Source organism: Hippoglossus hippoglossus, chromosome 23 (assembly GCF_009819705.1).
Source record: "Hippoglossus hippoglossus isolate fHipHip1 chromosome 23, fHipHip1.pri, whole genome shotgun sequence".
Taxonomy (NCBI): domain Eukaryota; kingdom Metazoa; phylum Chordata; class Actinopteri; order Pleuronectiformes; family Pleuronectidae; genus Hippoglossus; species Hippoglossus hippoglossus.
Window position 1 is genome coordinate 3931838 of NC_047173.1, and position 10702 is coordinate 3942539.

Consider the following 10702-nt stretch of genomic DNA (forward strand, 5'->3'; position numbering starts at 1 on the left):
ACGCAAAATAGATAGAAAACAAATATCTCCGGGTGAAAAAGCAGTCTCACACGTGTAGCAGACACAGACGAAGATGTCAAAAGAGTTTGACATTGAGTGATAAGAGCCGACGCCGGTGTCGATGCTATAAACAAAGTCACTAGATCTCCGCATATAGGTTTCACTCTGCCTCTGCTCGCCGCGCCACCCCTCGCCTGAATCCTTTGGAGGATTTGTTGTTGTTGTGAATGCCTCTGAGCGGAGAAGCTCCCGCTGCGTTGTGCATATGTCAAAGGCAAACTGCGGAGAAAGTCCAAATCTCTGGACATCCTCCGCTGGTCATGTCTGAGAACAGCCTTGATGATCTGATGAGCACTAACATGACAACATAACAAGTCTGACTGCTTGGTTCCAGAGCATGAAATAATGAAGTGGAGCTTACAAGCAACTCTCTGCCACGACTATGTGCGACGTGCAACGTGGCACGTACCGCACAGCCTACAGTGAAGCAGAGCAACACGCCACAAGGTACAGTAGTTATGACATGTTGTTCCCTGCTGCAATGCTGTAGTCAGCCCTTTGGCTTCTCCACTCTCCGCTGCCAAAACCTCCAGCAAACTGCTCGGCTCAAAGTGGGGAACGCTGGTCTGGCTGAAAGTCAGATGACAGTGGCCAAAGTATGATAAGCCACAGAGCAGCGATTCTCTCCTCCACCATCCTCACAGCTTCTGCTTTGGTTAATCAATACTTTAATTCATTATCAGTGGTTAATGTTGCCCAGTAAGTGTGTTAACTGTCAGTGACTGAGGGGGTTATTGAGTTTGTCACTGGAAGTAGTTTTGGGAAGCAGCGTCAGCTGAATGGCCAAAATGTGAATGCAAAGTTAAATGAGCGGTGGCGGTTTTAATACTGCTGGGAGCCCTCTCTACCATGTAGCACTGAAGTTAGTGTGGTAAAAATCTGAACTCAATAAAAAGTTATAGCTCTCAGAGGGCCTAATTAACACCTCTACACACATTACAGTACCCATGAGGACCGTGATACACTGAATGTCCATGAGACAAACCTCAAGCCAGTCCAACTGGCTTTTATAGAACGTAGAACAAATTTGACAGATTCTTGTGTATTGATCATTACACTTCATAAGTTTGTTCATTATCCAAAACCAATTGTTTTTTGCTTTTTTGTGCCACTTCCACCTAACTGCTTCTCAACAGCTTTATAAACTGCACATTTGTACACATTGTCAGAATAACATAACATTAAACATTAATGAATACTGTACACATGAAGACTGCCAAAACATCCAGTTACAAGATGATTTATTAAAACTGAATGTGTCACGTTTAATAGTAAAACTAGGAACCATTTTTTTAGTGTACCTATCAAGAACTTTGAACCTGCAACAGTATCTTATCCAAAAAACAACAACAGCAAAGCTTTATGAAAAGTAAAATTTACTTAAATCAAAATTTTTATTTCATAAAGGTGACTCTACACTTAACAAAAGGATGTAGTCAATTTCAGTTGAATGCACATCTGTTGCTTGGAAGACCTGAACAAACACATATAATACAAGTTAAAAAGAGCTTTATAGCTCATTTTGCTCACTAGGAGCAGGGCTGTTGAAGTGACAGTGAGATACATGGAGCCTCAGAATCAGAGTTAACAGCCATTTATTTTCATTTCATTCATTCATAGCCTTCCTGAAATTGGAAGCAATTGAAGCAGTTAAATAAAATGTCACTTTGATTTTGACTTATAAAGTGGATTCCTATGAGTCGACTTTCAACACAGCTGTGTACAGTGGGGACCATACTTGAAAATGACACACCCTTTGATCCCACTTGTACGTTTGAAGATCTTCTGCGCTAGTTTGATGTTAAGTTTCCAACCACCGGCAGCATGTTGGCGACCACCAGTGGATGTCAGGGACTTATCATCATTTGTGTACCTTAGTGTCATTGGGCGTTTCGGCCTCCTCTAAGGCCCAACACTGGCTGATCAGACCTGGGTGTTTGTCCCTAACATCTTGTGGCCCACTTGAGGTCTTCCTCCTGATCCAGAGCTATTAGCTGCAGCATTGTGCAGTCTGTGATATTTCCTTTCTGGTCTGGTGTAGGGCTTGTCTGTGGATTTCCAGCTTGTTGAGCCAACCTGATGGAGGATGTTGCTATGAAACCCCTGCAGCCAACTCCCATTTGGGGGGGACTATTGCCTCAGAGGCCATTTCCGCATACTGCAGCCTCTTCTTCTCATTCGCTTCATCAACAGCATCCTCCCAGGGTAACTGTCAGTTCTACAATGTATAATGTGTTTAAATGTCTCTATATATAGAGAGAGAAAGACAGGAAGTATGGGGAGAGCGAAGGTTATGACATGTAAAAAGGATCTAATGGCCACGACTTGCACTGTGGACATTTTGGTTTTGTAGTATGCACCAAACCATTAAGTTACTGGGGTGCCTCAGCCACACTTTAACAGTGTGTGGAAATTGCGTTTCACTTTGACTGAGGGTTAGATTCATTGAGATTACGACTTTAACTGAGAATTTAGCTCAATTGTCATTTGCTTGATCTATGAGAGCCACCATAGCAGGATGACCAAGCAGCAGTGGTCGAAGCAGGACAACCAGGAATGATCGACTTCATCTTGTTGTCTGTAAATATGTGTAGAATAAAGAAATTCTCACAATAGCTGAAACTAGTGTCACCAGAGTCAGCACTCATGTTAGAAAGGTTTCAGTTCATGTGTTCATATGGGTGTTTTTCTGTCGTATGTTGTTCCCAATGCCTCGTCACATTCCTCGCCGCCCTCTGCCCCACAGAAGCAGGAAAGTAGGCAGCCAGATTACATTAGCAGATCCATGTCTGATTTCATCATTTTTCTTCTCCTTCCATTTAATTTTCTGACCTGAAAGCTACTGGGGGAGCCAGATGGGGCCACCCTCTTTGTTCTTTCCAATACCCACAGCACACATAACAAGACTCTTCTCCTCTGGTTACCTCAGGTAATGATTTACCACTGAGACCACACAGAGACAATTCAGATACACGCACTCAAAGACAAATGTTAGCCCCCCCCTCCCTTTCCTTTTACCTCTATGAAGCCAATTTTAATCAGTGAAGGACTGTCTGCCTGGACAGCCTCAACACCTAATACCAGGTTCATCTTGTTACCTAGCAAATAAATCCCACTCACAGACATGCTGAGTTCAGACATGGCTTTAGTGGGCCTGAGGGGGGTTTCCTTCAGGATCACTCAGACCGTAATGAAAGTGTACAGCGGCCATGAGGCCCACTCCACTTTCCTGGCTTTTGTGATATAACCATGAATACAAATGGCCTCGCTAATTCACTCAAACTCCTCAAAACACTCATTTCCGCACATTTCCCCTTCTGCCAGAGGTCATTTGGTGCTCTATTGCTCATTACATTGGCCTCCCATGGGATTCTACTTCAAATCTTTGACAAAATCGCTGTTACGCAACTAAACATTCACTGATTTGTGTTGCTGATAAATGTGCTCAAGTAACATCCTCTCCTATTTGGATTTAAGAAGTTTAATACAAATTAATCTACAACCCTTTGTTGGTATAGTTGTTGGCGCATGTTCATTGTTGAGTGGAGATGAGACCTGAAGTGCGCGATCTCAGCTGGAGGCGATCCCGAGCTCCGGCAAACCCTGGCCGGGCCACCGCCCAGGATGTGAGCCGCTGCCAGGTGCCACCAGGCCTGGAGCCACAGCCGCAACCACAAGGCGTCCAACATCCAGGCCAGGGGACCACAACATGATGTTAGGCTACAGGGAGTCACTGCACACACAGAGAACAGGGAATTCTCCAGAGTTCTTTGGATATGGTAGTTTTATGTGTTTATAGATACTAGGTATACAACATCAAAAACTTTGAACTCTGTTCTACCAAAATCTCAATTCACCAACTAAAAAAAATAATCAATGGTTGCATTCAATACATTTTGATCATAAACAAAAGCATACTCAAAAGTTTTGCAGGGAGCCAAAGCAAATATTACATTTTATATCACTAATATAAAGATATCAACCCATTTAAATAATGAGCTCATGAAGTGGGTAAAAGCAAATTAGCATATTTTCCAGAGGAAAGGAGGAAGGAGTTACATGTTGGCACTTAGTTGGGTTGTTTTTGCCTCAGTGTCTGTCCTCCTAACAGAAAAGCAAAGATCTCTCCCAGAGGTACATTTCCCTCCAATGACGGACAACCAGTTTGGGACAATGCGCCATTGTGTGCGAGGGCTGCGCTGATCCACAGCATGTACGGTTTGACATTTGTGGCATTCCTGCAGTGTTCTACCCGATTATCCTTATCAATGAGACACAGCCTGATGGAAGAAGATAAGGCTCGTCAGGCACGGGGCCGTTATGAGGACAAATGCTCCCCCCGCAATTCAAACATCCCTGTGGAGCCTATTAGAAGGTCATAGATTCCGTACGATAAAAGGATCTGGAGACCGAACAGCAGCATATTGTCTTCGGTTTGAAATGTTTCCTGCTTTAGGAATTCTGCTAAAAACATCCTGTTGGTTGCATAGTATTGTGTAATGGTCTTATACAACTGTCAGGCATGCAGTGTGTTCGTACAGACACGATTGGGTGATCTTCTTTCTGCCATTTAAACAACAATGTTTATTGGAGCTTTTGGGAATATACCTCCTTACAACATTCTATTTCACTGAATTGATCCTTCATTGACATCTTTGGGGAAAGAGGAAAGAGGCTTCATCTTTGACACATATAGAATTGATATGATGATCTACCTAGTAAAACAGCAGAGAGACACTATAATGAGTTGTGTATCTTCCCAGCAGATACATATTCACTCTTCTTTCAGCTCTGTATTGGTCTTGTTGAGAGGACCTGATGAGTCTGTGTGAAGCCGTTTTCAGACACGAGTTTGCCTTTCACACATGAAGGACACAGCAGGAGATTGTCCGAGTGAGACACTTTTCCAACGGCAAGAAAAGCGTTCAGGTGATTTTGTTTACAGCACATGGACCCTGGCGTTGACCCTTATTGCCAAAAGCTCTTGAATCTTGCTGTTTTTCCAACTTTTAAGTGCCAGTTTCTATGTCTATGGCATCTCTTTTTCATCCTGCAACATTTGTATTCCTGCAGTTTTGCATCGATTGCTTGTTAGAAACATCGACACGGCCACTCGCAGGCTGTTAATTTTCCTGCTGTATTCTCACATAGGATCACCCAGACATTTTAATAGGGGGGCTGGCAGGAAAATGGAAGCGGAATGGAAAATATCTGGAGCAACTGACATCGACATTTGCGTTTTCACATGAAGCCCCACTGGAAAATGTCAGGAAAGTGTACGGACTTACGTGCATGTTTGAAAGCAGCTTTAGATTCCTCATTACGAGCAACCACGTTCCCATTCAAGCTCCTTTTGTTGAAACAAAAATATTGATTGTAGCAGCAGTAATGCAGGGTCATTGTCAGTATTGATGTGTTAATAGAGTAGAATAATTCAAAATAAAGTTTCTCCAGGTGAAACTTGTTTCTACAAGTAAGTGAAAAGATCACCAGTCAAGAGACAACACAGTTGATAGAATCAGTTCTAAAGAGGTTTGGTTTGAATAGCGTTCTTCTATTCAAAGGTTCATCTGACTTGACGATAAGAATGGATTGCTAAAATGGATTTTCTTTTGCTCCTTATCTTTCCCAATTTACTATTCAAGAAGGCTCATTACTCCACACGGATCCATTCTCCCCTCTTGTCCTAATCTATAACCCTGTTATCCCCTATCAGTGCCTGTTATCAGCCTTTATTGCTCCACTGATAACCCATTCAAAGGGCGCATTAGCATATCGCCCGTGGACCGATGACCGTTGGGCCCGAGCGTTTTGGATCATAAAGCATAAATGTCCCGCTCTAGTGTAATCCACAACCCACGAGGCACCCTGCTTTTGCAGAAAGAGTCCGAGTGAGGAGAGAGAAAAACAAAGTTAATGGGTGACAAACGTCAGTAATGTTATAGGGCACAGCCTCCATTAACCAAAGCCCGATGAAAGCCATCCTGTTAAGGTGAATATCTTCTGGATCTGGCCATTCTGTGATAATGAGGTCGCACAAGGGTGTCGGCTATCTGGTTTTATGCATGCATGCTTTTAGCATTGTGAAGGGAAAACAGTCTTGGTGCTTTATGTAAAGATAGAACTGATGCAGAATGTCCAATGAATATCGTCAATATAGTAATTTTCAGCCTAAATGTAAAAGAGGTATCAGAAGTTGTAATTTTCTTTGTCATATTTTTACCCTTTTAAATCTACGGTGGTTACGTATTATTTTAAGGTTGGAATAATCCTACGCAAACACAAGTTAGCATCAGTATGAGTCTTATGGTCTTTGAGATGGTTAGGATTCCTATTCCCTATTTGCAGCAACTGTGTCATCGAAATGACTTGGTGGAGTCTTCTCCTAAACGATAGGTGTTGTCACTGAGAAAAATACAACCACATCGCCATTAACAGTGCAAAGCTGAATGAACGCAAACACAACAGCTTTGGCACTGGCTTGTTTGTTCCAGGAGCACCGCTTCAGGATTGTGCGCACTTCTCTTTCCTTGTCAAAACAGTCGCAGAGGTTTTCCCATAGTTTCCTGCAGAATGTCTCGTCTTTACCAAAAGTCTCTGTAATCTCCCTCTCGGAGCCGTCCAGGATTCTCTATGCTCCTGCATTAATGAGGGGTCATAGAGATGGACTTGTTCCCAGACTCTTGCTTCCAGTTCATCCACGTTGCGCTCACCGGGCTGCCAAGTGAAAGAAGAGTGGAAGTGCATCCAATTACCTGCTGGTGAGGTGACCATGCTTAACATGGAACCAATACTTTCCAAGACAATGAGTAACGAGAGTGCACTTCAATGCTGAAGTTGTGATATTGCCCTCCAAAGCATGAATGCACAAGCATGAAAACAAGGTTATTTGGCTTTCTGTATACCACACATGTGTTTTTAACCCCTGCTTGAGAGAGTTAACCACCTCTGTTTTGTTTTTTTTAAAGTTCAGGTTACTTTTTGTACCATTCAGGCAGTTTGGAAACGTTACAGCTACATCGCAATAACGCTTAAGGAGTTAAGAGAGGAGGCCCAACCTTTCCTCTCGGCACTATGATCAAGATTAAGGTCACTGAGTTCAGTAGATTCGTTTTAACATTCAGAGCCTGGTAACTGATCGATGATAGACCCAAATGTCACCAAAGTTATGATTTTGTCATTTGTAAGATCGTCTCTTTGGTTGAGTAAATAATATAAATATATTTTAAAAGACTTAGATAAAATCTGTTTAGGATTGGCCTGATTCCAGTCAGTCAGCAGGGATGGTTTGCTCCTCTGAGACTCAGGACTATTGGGCTTATAAATCCTACCATCGTTAAACTGCACGCTCTCCGGCAGAATGTTGTTCTCTTTTTAACATTGGGTGTTTGATACTAAAAGCATGTTACATGACTCAGCCGGTGTATTTATCAGGAACTCGAGTTCCACATGAACCGTTTCAGTCTGGTCTGGTCCTGGAGCCTCAGCGAGCGGCTCCGTCCAGTAAAAATAGCCGATTCTTTGGTCTGCTGCCACTGTGGCTGAGTGCAGCAGCAGTGGGGAGGAACAGCTGTAGTCGCTCTGTCGCCGAGACCAGATTACTCCTTAGCTGTCCCGCCGGTCCTGACCGAGCCGCTCAACATAAGCAACACTTGAGGAACTAGAGTCTGTTTGAGGGCCTGGCTGTAATTTTAACCCACAGCCCACAGCCCTTCACTTCCTGTGTGTGTGTGTGTGTGTGTGTGTGTGTGTGTGTGTGTGTGTGTGTGTGTGTGTGTGTGTGTGTGTGTGTGTGTGTGAGTGTGAGTGTGAGAGTGTGATTACCTGCACATAAACACACACATTGTTACTGCTCTCTCAGCTGCTGGTCAGGTGTTGGATTGTTACCATGTGAAAAACACAAGAAGTCATTTTACTTTTTTTGATCAAATGATAATAGGACGTGTAATGTGTTTCTCACAAGAACAAACTCACAGTAATGTATCATTCATCTCTGCAGGTCTCCTCAGAGCGTTTTAGTGTCTTTCAGTCCATTGTTTTGGTTTTACGGCCCAGAACTCTGTCGTTCAGTCTCGCTGCTCTTATTAACCAGCAAACGGACAAAATTAACACCTAACTAAATAAGAAAAATAATGAATTCAGCCTTTTTTTCCCCCCTATTTGTTATATAAAAGCCTTTAAAATCAGAGAACATAAATTGCACATCCTGTGTTCATATACAAAGAATAGCATTCATCTTTCATGTACAAATACAGATTGTTAAAATCAGATGTGAAACAAGCCCATTTTCACGTATACTTGAAAAAGAGCTGAAAGCATGAACTGGTAAAAATACTACAGTCAAAGTGAATTTCCTGTGAGTGCCTTGTTTAAAGGTGGCCTCCAGCTGCCTGATGGGTGACTTGGCCCTGCTCCCAGAACAGTTTGTAAAGGAAGGATTAGGCTGTGTTAATTGGATAGATGGTCAAAAAAGATTAGGTGCACCAAGGAGCATTTCTTCACCCCCTCAGCCCGACACAGTCAGTGAATAATGGAGTCCTTGACTATAAAAACAAGGTGCTGGTACACTGTTAATGTGCTGACAGAGCAGCAGGCTCAGGTGGAGTTAATGTGGTGGAGAGGTCTGACCTGAGCACAGTCGTGTTAGAGGTGCTCAACCAAAGATGACTCTTTTAAAACTTTGATTATAACAGAAAGAAGGCTTAATAACTTTCTAAATCATGTTCAGAACATTGTGTGGAACGTGAATTCCTTCTTCCGTCGCCTGACCTGAGACCCCATCCTCTTAAACAAAACCGAATTTTCCCACCCAAGACCTTAACAGTCAGTTTACATTCTTTGCAAACCTTGCAGGTTGGTAACCCAAACAATCCCCCTATCTGATGGTTTTGGTTTCCATGTCTGTCTTGCCGCAGATCCTTCAAGCCAGACTTCGTCCTGATTCGCCAGCACGCCTACAGCATGGTCCCCGGCGAGGACTTCAGGAACCTTGTGATCGGCCTGCATTTCGGCGGCGTCGCGAGCATCAACTCCCTCTTCTCCATCTACAACTTCTGCAGCAAACCTTGGGTGGTAAGCGCTTTTTAACAGCTCTCACTGCTCTACTTTAACCCACACAAAGGTGATACCAATCCCTCCCTCTGCGACTGCCTCTGACAGATTTATTTGGGCTATTAAAGGGAGCTGAAACACCTGTCTGTGGAGCCAGTGGAGCAGGCATCCTCCACCACCACCACCGCCACCACTACACGTTATTACTCACCCTGTAGTGAGAGAAAACGAGATACAAGACTGCTGTGAAAAGTGATGGGCTCTGCATGGGCTCGAAATGGTCTCATCTCCTACAGTTTAAGTTTAGAGTATATTCTTCAAGAGACTAAACACACGCATTTCTCTTTATATTCATATTGTAGCTCATATATATATATCGTTGTCGAGCTGCAATTGCACGTTGAACAATACAGACCATTATAAAACAGGCAGACACACTTCTGAACCCAATGTGGTGATGTGACACTTTCCCAGAACACAATGCAGCTACACTGTCAAGCTCACACCTGTTATATTAACCCGCTGGTGGATGCAACCATTTCAAAAAACATTTATTAAAGCAGGTGAGGCCATTAACAGGAAGTAGGTCCTGCATGAAGGGAGGTTACACCACCTCAACGTTAAATGAATTCTAAAATCAATTGCTCCTGATAATGTGGAAATAGATGTTCCTTTAGTCCTCAGTCAGAGTTGGTCTACTGGTACTGGGTCAGACTTTATAACCCACCTGAGTGGGTCAGGAAAACAATCACTATGTTTACATGGACACTATTGACCTTACTCTGAATAAGACGTTATGTCGATTATGATGTTTACATGATTTGCTAATAGAATATTCTGTTCGTATTCATGTTTACGTGTCTCAGAGCAGAGTCTGATCATTACTCTCAACAACATTACGTCTTGTTTACACTTGAATCTATCTCCAATAGGAAGCTATAGATTACATACACTACTACATGTTTTTTTCCCCTGTCTTTACTCAAGAGTGTGGTCTTTACAAAACCCTTTGTCTTCTGCACTTGGACCTTGAGTGTGAGCGCAGGGATTTAAGTAAAAGTGCAGCTCTCAAACTTAAAGACAAAGCTCTTGAATAAATACAGAAAAAGAAAACATAGACGTCTACATATCTACATTATGCCACTAAAGTCAGAAAATGTCTTACTTCCATTTTTGCTTATTTTGAGTATGACTATTCAGGTCAAGTAAATCAGAAAATGCTGTTTACTTGGCAGTGTCTTATTCAGAGTAATGTCTTTATCAGGTTAAGATCGGAATATTAGTGTCCATGTTAACGTGTCTACTGTCTATTCAGTCAAAATACCTCATGCCATCCTGTTCCCAGATGTTGACTTCCTGTGGTTATAAAAGTGCAGTGAACACAGGTGTAACCCCTAAAAGCTTCCGTCTAACCTCGGCTCTCCTCCGCTGCCGACGTGACATCTGACTGCCTTTGTTTATTTCTGTTTGCAGTTTTCTCAGATGATTAGGCTCTACCACTCCCTGGGTCCGGAGAAATTCCCCCTGAATGAACAAACCTTCTATCCCAACCACACGCAGATGGTGAGTGCCTCACAGATATTATTCTTCA

At 42.9% G+C, this 10702-nt stretch overlaps 1 protein-coding gene across 1 annotated transcript in view; it reads left to right on the forward strand.

Annotated features, from left to right (window-relative positions):
* LOC117757480 (synapsin-3-like) overlaps positions 1–10702 on the forward strand; it is a 100362-nt gene that overhangs the window by 35830 nt on the left and 53830 nt on the right. The window contains exons 5-6 of the mRNA XM_034578674.1: positions 8976–9132; positions 10585–10674. Of these exons, the coding sequence (XP_034434565.1) occupies positions 8976–9132; positions 10585–10674 (247 nt within the window). The remainder of the gene's footprint in view (positions 1–8975; positions 9133–10584; positions 10675–10702) is intronic.